Source organism: Syngnathoides biaculeatus, chromosome 3, assembly GCF_019802595.1.
Source record: "Syngnathoides biaculeatus isolate LvHL_M chromosome 3, ASM1980259v1, whole genome shotgun sequence".
Classification (NCBI taxonomy): domain Eukaryota; kingdom Metazoa; phylum Chordata; class Actinopteri; order Syngnathiformes; family Syngnathidae; genus Syngnathoides; species Syngnathoides biaculeatus.
In genome coordinates, this window is record NC_084642.1 from 38,320,680 (window position 1) to 38,340,576 (window position 19,897).

The following is a 19,897-nucleotide window of genomic DNA, read 5'->3' on the forward strand; positions in this document are numbered from 1 at the left end:
ATGACCGGCGAAACCTGTTTCGTTTACAACGAGGAGCGTGAGTACTTAGTAATAAATTGGGCAAGACCACCTTGGCTTAGCTGGCTTACAACGATGTGTTTGTGATCAAACCGTGCTGTTGAAGAAACATTGAACTCGAGTAACTTCACAACTTGTATGACGAGGGCCGTGAGGACTTATAGAAAATTTAACAAGTCTTGTCTTAGTACCCAAATTGATGCCGTATCATTCGCGTTGAAGCTGCTCGACCTAAATTAGCCTAGCGCGCTAACAAGATTACCTACGTAGAGTATACAACGAGGACCAAACATTGAACGTGGACTCAACCTTCAACTACTAGACTGAGGGCCATTGTGGTTTGAATCCCTTCCATCCACATATCCTTTAAATCACCACATCCTTTATATTTTCACACAGGTAGTGTGTGATTTTTGTATTTTATGTGCTGAATTTATTTGATTGCTTGTTTTAACGATCTGCAACACGAAGGGGGGCTCAATTCCTGTGCGTCCTGTAGGCCAGTCCCAAGCCCAGATAATGCAGAGGGTTGTGGCAGGAAGGGCATCTGGCGTAAAACTGTGCCAAACATATATGAGTGTTCATCGAACGAATTCCATAATTTATAGCACTGGCACTGTTAATCTGCAAGATGTAGGTAGAAATTTAGATAATGTAGTTTGAAGACAAAAAAGAAGAGGAAAGCGGCTTAGTCGGCAGAAGAAGAAGAGGCATGGACAGATAGGATTAAAAATGAGCTCATTAGAGGGACACCCAAAGTTGGATGTTTTGGAGACAAGGTCAGAGAGAGCACAATTAGATTGTTTGGACATGTTCAGAGACGAGAGAGTGAGTATATTGGTAGAAGGGTGCTGAGGATGGCGCTGCCAGGCAAAAGAGCGAGAGGAAGACCAAAGAAAAGGTTGATGGATGTTGTGAGGGAGGACATGATGACAGTGGGTGTGTTAGAGAAGAGGATGGACGAGATAGGCTTCGATGGAAAAAGATGACACGCTCTGGTGACCCCTTAACAGGACAAGCCGAAAGAAGAAGAGATTTTCTCACTGACCAGTCTGTCTTAAAAGCATCAACATAAGACATGAACATTTCACACATTGGTAAAAAGCTGTGTGTTTAGGTGAGCGGATAAAATCTAATGAAAATGCGTAAAACTACACAACTAAAATATATTTTACAAAGTGCAGATTAGATTACATTTCATTCACTTTGGGTTTGTGAAAGATAACTCATAGATTTCCTTTTCATCTTCAACATTTAAAAGGGAGCATTAGATTAACAGATTAGCATGTTTCTCCTTTTGGACAATGACTTACTCAGTTAACATCTGTGATAGTACTGGCGGAAGCAGCAAAGCACCTTACTCATCACCAATTCAAGCTACTATATTATTGCCTTCATTTATGTTTAAGCACAGATAGTGTCATTGTGGCATATATTGAGAGACTTGGACAACATAAAAATACAGTAGTTTTCCAATATGAAAGTCGAGTTGATAACTAAACCTAAACATGTATATTTCAATACAATGATATATATAAACATAAAACATTTCTTGTCCAGAACTGAGATGTCACAGTTTGGTGATGGTAGAGTTCAGGGTGTGCTGCTGGATCTTGGGGTCAGAGGGCTTGGACAAGTCTCGCTGTCAAAAATGCAAAGCAGGACAATATTAGGAGAAAAAAAACATCAACACGCTCCTTTTTCCCCCCCAAACCATGCATGCAATTTAGTAAGCATCTGCAAATATTCAGTTTCTCTGTCTGAAAATAAATGTATTGGCTGACTGGATTCATTTGAAGGCAGGATTTTTGCCAGATACCCCTGAACTAGTTTTAACTGGGAAAGTTGTTTAAAATCTGGATACAAAACAGCCAGTTATCTGCCCCTTAAGTTGTACAATTTGGAATACAACATTTTTTTCCAAATAGAATACATATAATGAAGGCGTTTTCACACCAGACTTGGTACCGTGCAAGCAGCTGTAAACTTCCCCCATTCATTTATACTGTCACAGTGTGGCAAGAGCAGAAGGACGGCAGCTGACGTGACGCAATGCACACTCAAGTAGAAAAATGCTCTATTCTGGAGAGACGTTGCTGGAACGTCAGAAATGGCCTCCAGTATGAGGGGTTGGCCTTAGTAATTTGGAGTGCCATTTTGGCAGACTTGTACTATAAATGGCAAGGGGAAAATGGAGAAAGTAAAAATAAATGCCATGTCCCAGCATCTTGAGCTTTGTGACAATAGACAAATGATGTAGACACATCTCTGCAGGAGGCTTTCAAACTTCACCCTGCTCAGCCCGAAATATATCTGGAAGCGCTTACTGTGGAACCTTGTGGCACGAAAGATCTTATAAACAGATCCTGAAGTGAAATTATTTATTGGATGAATTTCACACATACTTTAGTTGTTTTGACAGCTCCTTTTCCTTAAACTAAGCAAAGCCAGGGTTTTCTTTTGGAAGAATTACAAATGCATATTGCAGAGTTGTGGTGTATTCAGTGGGAAAAGGCTCTGACTTCGTTGCCACTTGAAGTTTTCACACAGAGCAAGTGTGTTGTGAAAAGGCCTCAACACATAGAGCATCAAAAGGCTTAATGCTGAGCATTTGTGATGACGATTGTTTCACAGCAGAAAGATAAGGCGTGCAGAGAGAACAATGTGAAAAGAATGAACACTAGAGAGTAAGTTAAAGGGGAAATCCAGTGCTTGCATGAACAATGTATCCAATACGTCATGTAATATGTACTCTATTTTGACAATGTGATGTTAAATCCTCTTTCATTTAATAGTGTTTTGAGAATATTTTTATCAACAATTACAAATTTTCAGGGGGCGCTGCCATTTTCGCGAGTCACATGAGTTACGTGCGCAGATGTGACGTGTAAGGTGCCGCACCAAAGGAGCTCCAGGCCGGCAGCCGCGGATGGTTCTTCGGACAGGAATGACGCGGAGTCTGACGAGCAAGTTGAGCTTCAGCGTCCAGCAGAGGCCGCGAGCCGAAGCTTTGCAACAAAGGACCCCGGAGCTCCAGGCTGGCGACGGCCGTTAGTTCCGGACGCCAAAGCCAGGCTAAAGGCCTCCGCCACCGCACGAGCTCTGGTGGCGGGCCGCAAGCTGAGCTTCGACGTCCAGGGAGGCCTTTAGCCAAGCTTCGGTGGCGGCGGAGGGCTTAAGCCTAGCTTCGACCTCCATGGCTAACGAAGCCGGCGGCGGAGGTAGTTAGCCTCGGATGCCGAAGCTAAGCTAAAGGCCTCTGCCACCACCGAAGCTCGGCTAAAGGCCTCCGCCGCCTGAAAGCTTGGTTCGCGGGCCGCCGCTGGAGCTCACTGGTCAGACTTGGCATCATTCCCGTCCAAGGAACCATCCGCGGCTGGCAGCCCGGAGCTCCAGGGGCCTTTGTTTACACACTTACATCCCACGGGTAGGCCTCCGAGTAGTCAGACTCCGGCGTCATTCCACCCGAAGAACCATCCTAAAATTCAACATTATTTACAGCCACAGATTCAAATCTGTTTGGAAGTATTCATCCGTATTCCCGATCACCCGATACAGCTATTTCTTCATCAGATGAGGATAAATCCAAGAAATCAGTGCTGGGCAAAATGTAATCGAGCCTTTGGTGCGCAACTTACACGTCACATACGCACACGTAAGTCATGTGACACACGAAAATGGCAGCTCCCTGAAATTTTTAATTTTCGATAAAAATCTTCTCAAAACACCATTAAATGAGAGAGGATTTAACATCACATTGTCAAAATAGAGTACATATTTTTTGCTCGCAAGTAACAAAATACTGGACATGTATTCGTTTACTGGTCCCTTTACAGTGTCCTGTATTAATCGCAAGCATGGTTGCAAATTTTAAAGGAATCATGACTTTCCTAATTTGCAGATGTCACACTGGGACAGTTGTCAATGAGAAGACTCTGTGACACATGCTATGGGAGATGAACAAGAGATTTTCTGATTTTTTTGACGCTCCTTGAGACTGAAGCTCATTTCGAAGAAGAGAACATCTCAGAATTGAGTGAATTGACCGGGGTAATATTACCCTATCGTTTCAAGCCATATTTAGATGATATGCGGATCACTTCTAACTAACAACAGACTCCCCAACTATTTCAGGGGTGCCCCGACACCAGTGGCTGTTAGCGGAGGGAGCTTCTTTCTCCTCCCTGCACGCAGCAAAACCACCTCCCGCCAGATCCACCTCCACGTTGAGGCTAACGCCTGCGGCCGGCAAGCAACATCGCCTGGCCGCTGGCAGATGACAACAATGCCAAGCCGCGTAGATCGACACATTTAAGATCCTTGACTTACATACGTTATGAAATTATGATGTGCATCTTTTGTTATGTTCTGAGAGAATGATTATGTCGTCAGATGCGGACAGAACTTTTTATCATTCCTGCTTTTCGGAAAAGTTTTTCAAGTTTGTTGACTATACGTCTAGTTAGCTTGTGTTACACGGTACTAACCTGCCTTTGTACTTCTATTTTGTTATTGTTTTGTATTTTATTATGTAGGATTAAATTGTTTTAAAATGCAATAAAAGTGCTTTGTTATATTTTGCCGGTTTGACAAAGGGGATTTATTCTAAATTTACACTTAACATATGCTATAAACTGTGAAACAAATTAGTCCCCACAGCTTTTATTTTTCTTTAATAGCTCTATCCACACCTACCTGTCATTTAGAAGCCACAAAGCTCTCGTCCTTTTACGACGAACCGGGTGTTTTGGAAGAAATGTGAAGCGTGAATTCATCCTCCAAAGTGAGCAAAATTCAGTAATGCAACGAGCCACCATTTTGGCTAACGCAGAAAAAAACGGCTACTTTCCTGCCGGTAAAACAAGTATAAACACACGAACCCTCCAGTGTAGGAGTCTGCAAAAAACATCACTTCCTGGTTCTTCTCCAACACAAGTGCCTCGAGAGTGAGAGAGGGAGGGAGATGCAAAAATCCATATATGACAACATCGTGATGTGTAGTGAAAAAACGGATGGGTCCATTCCGGCTGACTTTTTTTTTTAAAATTAAAAATCATACTAAAAATTACGTTTTACGTGTCAGTACTTTGTGACTTTCCTTTTCCCATTTCTCTAATATAGATGGAATCCTCACCTTCTAACTCCTATAGTATTCTATAAATCTTACATATGTTTCCACTTTAATGGATTTGACGTATATGCGAGAAGGAATATTTTAATCATACACAGATTAGTTTCTGACTCCTCTTTTCATTGTTTTTGCAAGGTAATGTCTAAATTGCAAGAATCTCTATCAGTCTTAGTTAAACTGTATTGATTTTTTTCAGATTTTTATGGTACGCGATTGACCATAACTGCCTGAGAGATCGAGTGGTGGATGACATTGGGCACCCCTAGTCAAGAGTTAAGAAACTTTAACACACCTTGACACAAAACTTTCAGTGTTCACAAAGTCCCTCTAAAAGGCAGATTCACCTCATCAGATTTTGTAAATTTTAGAAAAGCAAAAACTTTAGGACACAAGTGCTAATTACCACAAACTGTGAATATGTGCTGGCAACTGAGTTAAGGCTGATGTTACACTGTGGAGTTCTTGGGGTCAGCAATGGACCTCTCAGCGGGGTTCCCTTCAACTGGGCCTCATTCTTTTTGTTACTGTTGTACACTTTTGGATGGGGAGGTTTACTGCCACCAATCCTTTTTGCAGAACTCTGGAAAAGACAGTGGAAGAGAATTGTTAGAATTACAGGTTGAACTGAACACCTCTGTATTGTTTGCACCCTTTCACTTGATTTAACAAAATAATTTAGCCTAAACCAAAAATGGCACAAATTTGACAATGACTCTGAAAAGTCTGTTCTTATCTGAGATTATTTTTTAATTGCCCACTAGTTGCACGTGAGGGCGTTGGAGATCTATAGTATTGTAATTTCTTGTGTATAATGTACTCCCAATCTCAAAAAATAAAACAAATGATCAAGTCAATAACATTATACATACAGTAGGTAGAAGAAAAATAAAAAACTTCCACTGCTGACATTGCTAGCATGCATGCTAGCTCATGTTTTAGCATGTATGTAAGATACCAAATGATTGCGCTCAGGAGGCAGTGAGGAACAATTGTATTTAAATCTGAAAACAGATTGAGTATAATCTTAAATTGACCCATACACTAACTGTGTAGCCAGGTCATTTCTCAAGATGTTGTTCACACTCATGGTGTCACATTGAAACTAAAATACTAACACCACTGCAAACAAAATGGCATCACTAGCAAATAATAAAACAAAAGAATGACTGAAGAAATAATGAACACAAAACATGTACTTTAAATGCTATTTACATCCTTCCAGTATACTGGGACAAGTTACACAACAATATTTATAGAAATTGGAACTCATTGTACACATTAGGTGTGCTGTCCATTTTTGAGAAAATTTAACACTTAAAGGAGGACTTTGTCCAAAATTTTTATATACAATAAACCCTCCAATCTGAAGTAATATTTTCATGACATATATTTTGGACATTAATTGAAAAAAAAAAAAAATAAAGAGAACATTTTTGAAATCCAAGCAAAATCTGGATATGTGCCAGCTTTCACAGCCAGACCCGGAAGAAACGTCCTTGACTCCGTCCCGTGACGTCACCGGGGCTTAGCCTCTGTCTGCCTCAGAATATCCCGCAGAACAATGCATCAAAGGAGCAACCAGATGTGACCTTGTTGTGGAAAAACATTTGTCCCGGTTCACTTACAAAAATCCGTAAATAATGGAACTAGCTTCTACTATTCTTTCTTGTAACACAATAATGTGTGTTGTTCCAACAGAGACTTTATTTTGCTTTTTTCCCCCATTCATTTACAATCTCAGATTTTGAAATGAAAAATGTAGTCCTGATAATGTGTCAAATTACTTCCGAAGTAGTAATCTGGTTAAAGGTAAAGTAGGAAACAGTGTGTGGCGGAGCAGAGGTCGTTTTTAGAGAAAGTTCCGTGTGCTGCCTAAAAGAAACCAGTAGCTTCCTCTTTTCATTTTTTACAGTACGTATGTGAATTGTGCCATTGGATGTAACCAGTCATCCCTCACTCATTGTATCACATTGCCAAATGCCACAAACTGAGTAGGTGTATGTTCTACTTTCAATTTGCATTGGATTTTTTTTTTTTTGCGCACAACGCAGAATATCTGCGAAGAGACTGCATCACCGGTGCACAATTACACATGCATGCAGTTTAAAGAGAACCTTGGCTGATGTTATTTTTTTTGCCACGCCGTCCCGCGATCGACGAATACTGCCTCGCGATCGCATTGTGCACCCCTGCATTAGACTATCATTTACCTCGTTGCTTGATTCAGGTATGGCTAATACATCGAATGCATGCACATAAAGGCGCATTCTAGCAAGCTGGCCTCTTATTTACGGCAGTCGCGGAGTTGCGCGCGTGCACCCCCATACCCCTGCCGCTGGTCGATCGCTAGAGCCTATCTGCTTGAAAAGTAGATCTTGGGCTAAAAATGTCTGTGCACCCCTGCTGTATATTCTCTACATCAAAACCAAGTCCTCAGAAAAGCATCAAATAAATCTCCACGGTCCATATAATGGGATTATTGTTCGTTGTCAGCGCCACGCCCCCGCTCCAACACGTCAAGTTCTGTCTGTGTGTATTCTGGGGCAAACGGATAGGCTTGAGCATTTTACATTGTTATTTTTATGTTTGTAATTATTTTTCCACAAAAATCGCCCACAAAATGCCAGATAGTGGACGTTCTCTGTTCGTTGAAACGTTTCCAGGAGCAATGGGGGGTCAGAACAGGAAGCACTCCAGGCGTGGCAAACGCTGATTGGGTGTCAGTTTTCCAGCCGGGCTCATTGAAATGTCTGCGTGAGAAAATCATTTTGATAATAGTTTTCCAATTTAGAGATTTTTCGAGGTGAAATCTGTGGATAATTTTGGCATTAAAAGAAACACTGAACCCTCATCTACTAACTTTTAATGTGTGCTCCCATTCCTATCATTTTTGACAAAGTCTTCCTTTAAGTGTGCCTTATGGTCACAAAGATATATATAGGTATTTTAATACTGCATCCATTAACTGTGGATTTTTGTTATTTGCAAGAGGGTACGGGGGTTTAAGTAACGTAACCCCTGTGAATAACGAGGGAACACTGTACTGTATAGTGTACTTTCTGGCAGGAGTTGTCCCTCACAAACACGAAGCGCTCATAATTCCACGCAGTGAACATTGAGCAGTTTCTATGGCCCATGAGAGCATGTTCATCACTGGCAATTTTTCTCTTCAGGCTTAGGAGCCACGTATTTGATATCTGAAAGATGGGGGTGGGAGTTCTGAGTATTCAATGAAACACCCACAGTGTTTGGAAACTGAATGACTCAATCCTTGACCATTTTTGAAGCCTGATTTCACATACTTTGTGATTTTGTTTTTGTCATTAATTCAATTTGCCAACCCTTTAACTAACCACTTTTTTCTCATGTCAAATTTACTTCTACTAAAGACAAAGACACACAAAGACAGTTGTTGTGTTTTCTTGACAAGTTTGCCAATTCACGACCAATTATGTTATTCATTAGATATTATATAATAGGCGTGCGGTTTGTTATGATTGTATTTGTCCCAATTTTAGGGTCCCAGATCATGATCGACGATTTCAAATATAAAATACATTTTAAATATTTGCGTGGAGTTCCTAAAGGCTTTAGAAGTTGTGGGGCTGTCCTGGTTGACACGCCTCTGCAACATCGCATGGGCAGTGCCTCTGGATTGGCAGATTAGGGTGGTGGTCCCGCTTTTTGAGAAAGGAGACTTGAGGGTGTGTTCCAACTACAGGGGGATCACACTCCTCAGCCTCCTTGGGAAGATCTATTCAGGGGTCCTCGAGAGGACGGTCCGTCGGGAAGTCGAATCTCAGATTGAGGAGGAGCAATGTGGTTTTCATCCTAGCCGTGGAACAGTGGAACAGCCCCACACCTTGGGCAGGATCCTTGAGGGTTCATGAGAGTTAGCCCAAACTACATGTGTTTTGTCGACTTGGAGAAGGCATTTGGCCATGTCCCTCGGGGACTTGTTGAAGGGGGGTTCTTCGGGAATATGGGGTACCGAACCCCAGATACGGGCTGTTCGGTCCCTGTACGACTGGTGTCAGAGTTTGGTCTGCATTCCCGGCTACATGTTGGACTCGTTTTGGTGAGAGATAGACTCCGTCAAGACTGCCCTTTGTCACGGATTTTGTTCATAACTTTTATGGACAGAATTGGTAGGTGCAGTCAAGGTGTAGAGGGTGTCCGGTTTGGTTGCCTCAGTATTCTATCTCTGCTCTTTGCAGATGATGTGGTTCTGTTTGCTTCATCAAGCCGTGATATCAGAAACTCATTGGAGCAGTTTGTGAAGCGGCTGGGATGAGAATCAGCACCTCCATATCTGAGACCATGGTCGTCAGTTGGAAAAGGGTGGCGTGCCCTCTGCGGGTTGGGGATAAGATCCTGCCCCAAGTGGAGGAGTTGAAGTAGCTTGGTCTTGTTCACAAGTGAGGGAAGAATGGAGCAGGAGATCGACTGGCGGATTGGTGCAGCGTCTGCAGTGCTTCGGAATTTGTATCGGTCCGTTGTGGTAAAGAGGGAGCCAAGTCGAAAGGCCAAGCTCTCAATTTACCAGTTTATCTATGGTCCTACCCTCACCTATGGTCATGAGCTGTGGGTCGTGACCAAAAAAACAAGATCCTGGACACAAGGGGCCGCAGAGTGTCCGGGGTCTCCCTTAGAAATAGGATGAGAAGGTTCATCTAGAACGGCCTCAGTGTTGAGCAGTTGCTTCTCCACATTGAGAGGAGCCAGATGAGGTGGTTGGGGCATCGGATCCAGATGCCTCCCAGGCACGTCCCACTGGAAAGAGACCCCCGGGGATGACCCAGAAAAACACTGTCTCTCGGCTGGCCTATGTCTCTTCTCTATCTTCGCATTTCTGGAAATTAATCTCCGATTTTGTTAGATCAGATGTAATCACGAGATTTTGAGATAAGTAGTGGAGGTGAATATTTGTGTGTGGGGAGTTCTGTGTTAAGATGATTGAAACACAGGACAGACATGTTTAAACTGTCTGGTCTTTAATGACGATTAAAAATAAAAAAGCTGACATTGAACAGTGCGGGGTCTGTCACAGATTTAAAAAAACAAAAAAACTCCTAAAGATTTAAAAACTCATGTTTGTAACGGGCCGCACTGGGATTTTGTGTTTTTTTCCAGTTGTTTCAAATAAGGTTTGATTATTTGTACCACTTCCTTTAGTTATATCTCATCCGTACAGATCAATGCAAGTCAAAACTACTGGGCATTCAAACAGTTTTTTCCCTCTGGAAATGAAGTAATTAAATTCTTGAGGAGCAAATTTACCATTTTTTGCTTTGTGCCATTGTTGGGACACTCACTCACATCCTGCTGGTCCAATCAATATTAGTATTATTAATATATTTGAGACTATCGCATGATTCATGACTTTAACCTGCTTTCTTTGCTTAACTGTCATTGCACTGGTCTAAAACTGGAACCACGAACGGGTATAGGGGACTCTGTATAAGCTTTACACAATGTGGGACGTTGACACACTTATCTCTTACCTGTCCTAAATGAATAAGATTTTACATCTTGCATGACTCTTATCAGGAATAGTTCCTATAAATAGAAATGTCTCTTGTTCTTTGTTCTTGTTGCTTTGTTGTTGTTTGTTCTGAATGTCGTACCAGGGCAGCACCGACTGCCGGAGAAAAATTCCTTGTGCGTTTTTACACACTTGGCCAATAAAGCTGATTCTGATCTTCCTAACACCAACCTTGTTAGTTGAAAGAGGTGGCCATGGCACCGGTGAACATGGCACCGGTGAGCGACAGACAATTCCACCATAGGCAGAGCGCATCATGCTGTTAGACGTGGCCATAGAAACAGTGGCATTCTGAAAAAGTAAAAATAGTATTACTGACAAAAGAGCAAAATTGACATCCTAAATAGAATATGTTGGGTTTACCATTCTTGGTGATTTATTGTGGGTATGGTTAGACAACAACCTCCGCTTGGGAGTTTGTACTGCTGTTCCATAAAGCATATCCTCCTCAGTCTGCTTGCACTTCTTCAGGTGCTATTTAGCATACAAAGAGGAATCATCAATTCAGGTACAAACAAATTTGGGATATAGCTAATTACCCTTACCCTATCAAGTTTTTCTCTTTCTTTGTCTGCTTGATGCAGCTTCCACTTTTCTTCCACATACTGGAGAAACATCTGGCCATTGACCAAAAACTTACTGCACTGCTCATTTTCCCAAGCATCAATCTGGGCTTTGAGTGTCTTTTCCAACTCAAAAAAAAAAAAAAAAACCCCACAAAAACTTATTATCAAGTTCTTACAATTTGAGTGTCTTACAAGTCTTACCCTGGGTAGATTTTTATGCAGCTCAGCCCTTTGTTTCTCCTCCTTGAGTAGATTCCCTCCTCTATTGGTAAATCTCGATGGATCTAATGCTTTTTTCTGAAATTAAAAAAAAAAAATACCTCGTGACCAACGACTGTTTCTCCAACACTTGGGTAAAATAAAAATGTCAAAACATTTTAAAACCTAAACAAACTAATGTACATAATGGTTATCTGCAATAGAATGGCTTCAGGGGAGGGGCGCTCAATGCGTTGATCACGATACAGCGTGCCCAAAAAATAAAAATAAAACGGCCGCCAATGTTCCCTTTAAACTGCATGAGTCTGTAATTGTTCACCGCTGATGCAGTCTCTTGGCAGATATTCTGCGTTGCGTGCAAAAAAAACAAATCCAATGCAAATTCAAAGTAGAACATACAGCTATTCAGTTAGTGGCATTTTGCAATATGATTCAATCAGTGAGGGATGACTGGTTGTTACATCCAAAGGCACAATTCACATACGTACTGTAAAAAAATGAAAAGAGGAAGCCACTGGTTTCTTTTAGGCAGCACACAGAACTTTCTCTAACAACGACTGCTGCTCCGCCACACACTATGCAACACAGTCTGGGCTACGTAGAGCAAAGACGAGCTAGATATGCTGCTTATGTTTACTTTTGATATTAATGGAGAAAGTTAAAAAAGAAATGCTGTTGTTTTAAGATGCAATGACTGTTGGAGTATGTGAATAATCGAAGAAAAAGTGGTTAAACTGGAAGAGTTTCTATTTTCCGAGTGGGGAAAGGTCTGGTCTCAAGCCAAAGTAGAAAGTGCAGGATGAGATAATGTGTAATTTTAAAATTTCATCTTGGCACAGCCTGATCCAGGATGAAAGCACAGACAATACAGTGCACAAAAGTTAATTCTGTATTTTAAATATAGGAGGCAATATAACATTAACCTTAAAAGGGTTTGGGAGCATCATCATCACCACACACCCCCTAACCCCCCGTCATCGGTAGCTCACAAGAGGGTGGCTGCTTGAAAAGTAGATCTTGAGGTAATAAAGTCTGGGCACCCCTGCTTTAGGGCATCACGCAATAGCTTTAGCTGGACGGTTGGACAATGCTGTCTGGTTGCTGTTGCATGTTTTTTGTTATTTTTTTTAATTCTCAGTGTGTCTTTTTAAAATTCTAGTGAACTTACATCTAACTCCAGAAAGAGTTTCCAGGTTTCTTCCCACTGGCGAACCCCATCAAAAAGCTCTTTGTGATCATCATAATGCTGCTTCAAACGCTGAATCTCAGCATCATGCTTACGCAGAAGGTCCTCAGTGAAATTCACTACAGTAAACAAGTTGTAGACTTGGGAAAAAAAAAAAAAAAAAAAAAAAAAAAAAAAAAAACACTCCAAACATGAATTTTAATTTGATTTGGAAAAGTAAACTCACCACTAAAATATGGGGAGAACGCCTGACGCTGCTCAATACTAAAGAAGCACTTCTCCCAAAACACAGCAATCTCAGACCGGATGGCCTCTGTGACATTGTGAATGTTCTGCAGTTTTAGTTCCTCAAGATGGTTTATCTCTGTTTGCAACTGAAAAAGAGAAAATGTATAATTTTTTTGTTAAATCATGTAAAAAAGGAAAAAAAATACAAGTCCAGCACCTGCAGTCAGAAGACAGAAGTAAATTGGTAATACGAAGAGACAATATGTGACAGAATCTCACCACAGTCAGGTTGTGCTTCTTGGACATGACCATGTGTTCATTGAAGGGCTCTCTTTCCTCCTGGGGTACCTGCAATCTGTCCCACAGCTGCTGGATCTTCTCTCGAAGAGCCTCACACATGGCCTCGTTCTCTGATTTTTGTTGCTCCAGCTACAATGCAGCAGTTACAGCAGTTATCAACAAGGTTGCTTATGGTACTCACGTCAAAGCTGTTTTGAGACTATGGCCAACTAAAGCAGGCATTTTCATAGATTGTGCCCCAGCTCGCTGTCCTGTATCTAAGTACATTGCAGGGAAGAGGGCTGTAGTCGACCTGCAAGTGTGTCACCTTCTCCGGCTGTACTAAAGGCAGAACACAACCAGTGTGTCAGCGCCGATGTCGCCCAGTACATAATTACTTAGATCAAGACCCAGCTATACCTTTGCACTGCTAAAACTGGTCGTGATTGTATTTGCCTGGAATGGATAATATCCTATTTTGATTGTTGCATTTGATTGTTAATCATCACATATTATTTGAAATGTTACAGAATACAGTGACAGTCACTGTGATTTGACAGGCACGTATGCACCCACGCTCCATTGCACTCGCAAATCTGCAGTTGAGCACGAAAAATCACACGTAAAATTTGTTACGAGTAGAAATACATGCGTAGATATTGAAAGATGTCACTTATTTTGTGTAGTCTTGACATTAATTTCCGTGTTTATTTCATAAACGTTGGTTTAAAAAAAAAAAAAAAAACACGCCAGATCCGAAACAATCAGTATTCACCCGGCAAACAGGAAATGCAAGTTAACCGCACTGAGAATGTTCGGATGTTATGCCAAAAGCACATGTTCTGAGCGCATTTACGTCGAAGGTCATGTGCTATGTCAAATGAAATTCAGTTACACTGAAAACATTTCTGAGACATAACACAGGTAATGTTTCAGTCACTATAATCAGTACGAGATTGTGATTTGCTTTGACTTGATATAAGTTTTAACGTTAGACTAGTCCCTCCATACATCATGGTCATTTCCCCCATGGCACCGCATTATCTTGGGGGTTGAAGTTGAAAAGTTTTCCCCTCTACATGCTTTAGGAAGATATAGACCATCTACTTCTATCTTTCATCAATGGATTGACAATAGACACCGCCGTAAATTACGCTAGATTATAACAATACATCACGATTGCTGACAGGAATGTTTGTTACAATGCATTGGTAGCTTGTTGCATTGCCGTGACTGCCGTAAATAGGACCCCTAGTGTAACTGAATTTTCTGTGACATGGCTCATAATGTTGACAACTTTCGACCGCTCGTAGTAGGTGAAGAAGCTCTGAACATGCGCTTTTGGCATCACTTCCGAACACGCTCAGTACGGTTAACTTGCCTTTCCTGTTTCCGGGTGAATACTGATTGTTTAGGAGCAGGCTTGTTTAGTTTACGTTTCTGAAAAACACGTAAATTAATGTCAAGACTATACAAAATAAGCGCCGACTTTCAATATTTTTTATACTCGTAACAAATTTTACACGCGTGATTTTTCGCGCTCAACTGTGCAGTTTTGCGACCACGAGGGCGCTCGTCAAATCACAGTGACTGCATCTCGATTGCAGACAGGAATGTTTGTTACAATGTATTGATAGTTTGTTGCCACTAACGCCGATTATGTTGAAGCATTTTCAAAACATTGCGGGTACAGACCGTGCGTGTTTATTCCTTGATCGGCCACTGCATTTAACTTTTTTTTTTTAGATTAAGTTAAGTATGTTTTTTCTATTTTTCATTATAATATCTATTTTAGAATGCTTATAGGCATGTCAGTGGGTCTTTAAGGATAGAGATGGAAACGTGTTGACTTCTGCCAGTAGTGTGCTATATAGATGGAAAGAATACTTTGAGATGATGAATGAAGAAAATGAGAGCGAAGGAAGAGTAGAAAAGGTAAGTGTGAAGGACCAGGAAGTGACAATGATTAGGTAGGGGGAAATTAGGTATGAAAGAGGATGAAAAATGGAAAGGCAGTTGGTCCTGATGACATACTTCTGGAAGTATGAAAGCAATTTGGAGAGATGGCTGTGGAGTTTTTGACCAACTTATTCAACATAATACTAGAGGCAGGAACATATGGTGACATACAAGAGCAGAGGTAGAAGCATGTAGATGGATTACATTTTGTTCAGACGATCGAGCAGGCGAGAATATGCCTGAAGAATGGATGAAATGTGTGGTAGTTCCCATTTTTAAGAACAAAGGCTATTTGCAGAGCTGTGGAATCTATAGAGGAATAAAGTTCATGAGCCACACAATGAACTTATGGGAAACAGTAGTAGAGGCGAGCCTCAGGACAGAAGTAAGTATCTGCGAGCAACAGTATGGTTTCATGCCTAGATAGAGTACCACAGATGCATTATTTGAGGATGCTGGTGGAAAGGTACAGAGAAGTTGAGAAGGAGCTACATTGTGTATTTGTGGATCGAGAGAAAGCCTATGACAGAGTACCAAGAGTGGAACTGTGGTACTGTATGCGTAGGTCTGGTGTGGCAGAGAAATACGTTACAATCGTACAGGTCATGTATGATGGCAGCAGGACAGTGGTGAGGTGTCCCGTAGGAGTGACAAGTATTTAAGGGACTGCATCAGGCATCAGCCGAGCTCCTTTCTGTTTGCTATGGTAATGGATAAATTGACAGATGAGGTTAAAATGGAATCCCCTTGGACCATGATGTTCGCAGATGACATTGTAATCGGCAGTGAAAGCAGGGAGCAGGTGGAGGAACAATTAGAAAGATGGAGGTGTGCTCTGGAAAGTAAAGGAATGAAGATTAGCCGAAGTAAAACAGAATATATGTGCGTGAATGAGAGGGGCGGAGGGGGAAGAGTGAGGCTTCAGGGAGAAGAGAAGAGAAAGGGAGGGTGGACGACCTCAAATACTTGGGGTAAACAATACAGAGCAATGGTGACTGTGGTAAGGAAGTGAAGAAATCAGTCTGAGCAGGTTGGAACAGCTGGCGTAATGTGTATGGTGTGTTATGTGAGAGAAACGTCCGCTATGATGAAGGGCAAAGTTTATAAAACAGTGGTGAGGTCAGCCATGATGTATGGATTAGAGACAGTGGCATTAAAAAGACAACAGGAAAAAGAGCTGGAAGAAATTAAGAAGATGCGGTTCTCTCTCGGAGTGAGCAGGTTGGATAGGATTAGGAATTAGCTCATCAGAGGAACAGCAAAAGTTGGATGTTTTGGAGACAAGTTTCAAAAGAGCAGACTTTGATAGTTTGGACATGTCCAGAGGCGAAAGAGTGAGTATATTGGTAGAAGGGAGCTGAGAATGGAGCTGCCAGGCAAAAAGCGAGAGGAAGACCAAAGAGAAGGTTGATGGATGTTGTGAGGGAAGACATGAGGGCAATGGCTGTTAGAGACGAAGATGCAGGAGATAGACTTTCATGGAAAAAGATAACACGCTGTGGTGACCTCTATCGGGACAAGCCGAAAGGGAAAAAAAGAAGAAGGTAAGGCACAAACATAAGGCGAGCTGCATTATAAGGTGCCCCGTCTATTTTGGAGAAAATTTAAGACCTTTAAAAGCCTCTTATGGTCGTGAAAATATGGGACATACAGTGCATTTCATTTTCCCGCACAATTTTGTGGGTACCCAACTTTTATAAATGAGACCACCTCACCTCAAAAAGAAGCAGTTTGAGTGCGGTAATATTATCTTGAGAGAGGCGGAAACAGTCCTCATCCTCGCAAACAACGTCCCTCTCAAAGCTGGTCTCAGGAATGTGATCCAAGTCATTCATGTATATGATGATCTGCTTCTTGAGGCCCATAAACTCAGTGTACCGATTTCTCTGTTCATGGAAAGAAGAGTCAACCACAGAAGAGAACTTTTGATCCAAGGTATTAATGTATGCCATTTATATTCTCTAAAGCAACTGTCCCCGCAACTGGACATCAGATAAGTGGAGGAAAACGGATGAATAGATAGATAGATAGATTTAGAGATATCACCAGTCCCAATATTACATGGCATCAAGCCTGCTCTATAATATCATTTTATGAGTTTCCCACCATTCGCAGTCCCTTTTTTTAAGCAATCCCTTGATCAAGGTCTTAAGCAAATTGAACATGGAGAGGAAGGGGAAAAAAAAAAAAAACAATTTGTGTGGTCCGGCCACTGCCTTTTGCGTCTGCTCCTGAAAGCAGCCTCCTCACAGGCAGCTCATTGTTAAATGTGTCATGGATTTAAGCCCCGTGTGTCGTGTCATTAGTTGCCAGTTTGTTGCGTAAGTACACAGTCTTCTTGTGAGTTTATGCGTCTCATAACTACTTCCCAGCGTTCCTATGCCCTAGAGTCAAGTCTAGTCTTATTAATCTACCATGATTTTGCCTTATAGTTTAGTGATGTTGATTCATGTTTTTTGTGTACTGACCTCTGCCTGGAATTAAACCTCTCTGATAAATCCACCTCTTGCCACCACCCACGCCACCCCTTGTTCCCTTGCTTGTGACAGATTTGAATTGGCCAGACTTGGAGCCAGCAGACTCAGACCCGGTGCATGATGCCCTTTGAGCGCAGCCCTCTGTCTCAACCTTAAAGAGCAGCAGGTTTGTGGTCCTCGTGGATCTGGCTCAGAAGAGGGGAACGGAAGTCGACCAACCACCACCTGTTACTCCTGTATTGTCAATGTCCAGCCCATGCTGTTCACCACTTGTTCCCGTTTCGTCAGTGCCTAGCCCATGGCATCCACCACATGCTCCGTTTTCGTCGGTGCCCAGCCCACAGCGTCCGCACTGTTTGTGCATCTCCTGCTCTTGTCTCCTCGACACCCGGCATTCAACCGGGCTCCACCTGGGGCCCTTAACCTACACCTGATGCTTCTTGCTCCTGCTTCGGCGGATCACACCCACCAACCAGTCCCTTGTTCTCGCTGTGGCAGCAGTGCCTTGCCCTCATCCCCCGCCTCCCACGTCTGCTCTTATTCCCGCTTCTGATCCGACGGCCTACAAACAACATCCGCCTCCTAGTCTTGCACCAGCGACGCCTAACCTGCATCCACCTCTCGCTCCTGCTCCAAAGGCGCCTGACATGCATCTGCCTCTCACTCTTGTTCGGGAGGGGGGGGGAAATCCTTCAATCTGCAGCTTCCATCTCTCACTCCAGTGGCAGTGCTTTAACCGCAGCCGCGTCCTCTCGCTCCAGCGGCAGTGCTCAACCGCAGCTGCCTCCTCTTCTTCCAGCGGCAGTGCTCAACCAGCAGCCGTTATCTGTTCCTGTTGGCAGGATCCTGCTTTGCCATTGGTATTATTCTCAGGGACTTCCACCTGAGTGGGCCCGTAAGGATCCTGGAGCTTTGTACCCTGGCTGAGCCCCTGAACTTCTTAGCCAGGCTCCTCACTTTGGGTGGCCTGGACACCCATTGGACTGACCCAGGTGAGGCTCTCTGTGGCCTCCACCAGCCTCGCTTCCACCCTCCCTGGATTGGTGTTTTGTTTTTTACTTTGTTTTGTCGTGTCTGGAATCCCTGCCTTGGGGTGGGGGTACTGTCAGGGGCGTGGTCATGCCACTCCCTCCCTGGTAGCAGGCTCCTCACCTGCACCTCTATGTTAATTGTGTCATGCATTTATGCTTCATGTGTTGTCATTAATTGCCAGTTCGTTGCATGAGGACACAGGCTTCTTGTGAGTGTATGTGCCTCGCTACCACATCCCAGCAATCCTGTGACCCTACCACGTCCCAGGGATCTTGTGGCCCATAGTCAAGTCTAGTCTTGTTAATGGGCCTTTTTTTTTGGCTTATAGTTTTAAGACCTTGTTTCGTGTTTTTTGGACCTTGCCTTTTGCCACGCATATTTTTACTGTCGCCTTTTTGTACACTTCATGCGTACTGGCCCCCTCCTGGAAATAAACCTCCCATATATAGCCACGTCTTTGGATTGGAGTCTTGCATTTGGGTCCTACCTCTTGTCCTTTGCTTATGACAGTGTGTGTGTGTGTGTGTGTGTGTGTGTGTGTGTGTACGTGCGCGCGCGCATGCATGTTTGTGGGTTGAACTGAAGAGGATTCCATGATGATGCTCCTGACAATAAGTAATAATGTGAGTTGACGTTGACTCTAAATCATAGTGTGGGAGAGATGCCAGAAGCACATGTCAAAAGGTTGAATTGAAGTACGACTTCGATGTGTTTTTCCAATGAAAACAAAATTCAAGGTTGTTTTACTTTCATACCAACATACATTTACACATGCTATTGCACAAATTTTCATATCCAGGGTCCCAGATTAGTCCAAAAAGTCAAGACTTGCGACCAATAAATAGAAGAAATAAGAATAAATGAAACAAGATGAAAAATCTGTAATTGCACTAATGAAATTTAGGATAAGGAAATAGTGTGACAAAGTGCAGACAGCAGTTACCTTGACTGCATTTTGGTTAGCAATATGTTGGTGAAAGCTCTCGAGTTGGTCTTCTGAGGGAATAGATTCTGGCGAGATATCATAAGGAATGGAGCACAGGATGTCACACAAGTCTTGGTCCTGTTCCAGCAGATTATTCAGCTGCTGCATACGCCGGGTCTTCTCCTTTATCAGACCATTCACCACCATGCGGAGGTTCTTCTCCTGCTGGATCATGCCAAGACCAGCATCGTCCTAATCAACACAGTGGAATCAATACACCCCAAAAAAAAAACACGACACCATAAAAGAAGAGTGCGCAACCGTACAATGAG

The 19,897-nt window shown here is 42.5% G+C and overlaps 1 protein-coding gene and 1 long non-coding RNA gene across 9 annotated transcripts in view; one reads left to right on the forward strand and one right to left on the reverse strand.

Annotated features, from left to right (window-relative positions):
• LOC133498632 (uncharacterized) lies at positions 1 to 4,599 on the forward strand. 2 transcript variants are annotated; one of them, XR_009794382.1, is made up of 3 exons: positions 1 to 1,135; positions 3,920 to 4,068; positions 4,153 to 4,599. It is a non-coding gene; the product is annotated as an uncharacterized LOC133498632 (long non-coding RNA). The 2 variants fall into 2 exon arrangements; XR_009794381.1 differs by having other exon boundaries at positions 1 to 417.
• The window catches only part of prc1b (protein regulator of cytokinesis 1b), a 33,500-nt gene continuing 14,773 nt past the window's right edge, over positions 1,171 to 19,897 (reverse strand). For 5 of the 7 annotated variants that reach the window (XM_061815739.1, XM_061815738.1, XM_061815737.1 and 2 more), the window contains 11 exons: positions 19,584 to 19,817; positions 16,847 to 17,017; positions 13,173 to 13,322; positions 12,892 to 13,039; positions 12,648 to 12,805; positions 11,462 to 11,557; positions 11,240 to 11,386; positions 11,058 to 11,168; positions 10,866 to 10,985; positions 5,553 to 5,729; positions 1,171 to 1,660 (listed from right to left, as the gene is read on the reverse strand). In XM_061815739.1, coding sequence (XP_061671723.1) covers positions 1,589 to 1,660; positions 5,553 to 5,729; positions 10,866 to 10,985; positions 11,058 to 11,168; positions 11,240 to 11,386; positions 11,462 to 11,557; positions 12,648 to 12,805; positions 12,892 to 13,039; positions 13,173 to 13,322; positions 16,847 to 17,017; positions 19,584 to 19,817 — 1,584 coding nt within the window. In that variant the 3' untranslated portion in view covers positions 1,171 to 1,588. The remainder of the gene's footprint in view (positions 1,661 to 5,552; positions 5,730 to 10,865; positions 10,986 to 11,057; positions 11,169 to 11,239; positions 11,387 to 11,461; positions 11,558 to 12,647; positions 12,806 to 12,891; positions 13,040 to 13,172; positions 13,323 to 16,846; positions 17,018 to 19,583; positions 19,818 to 19,897) is intronic. The other 2 variants (XM_061815736.1, XM_061815735.1) reach the window with 2 other exon arrangements.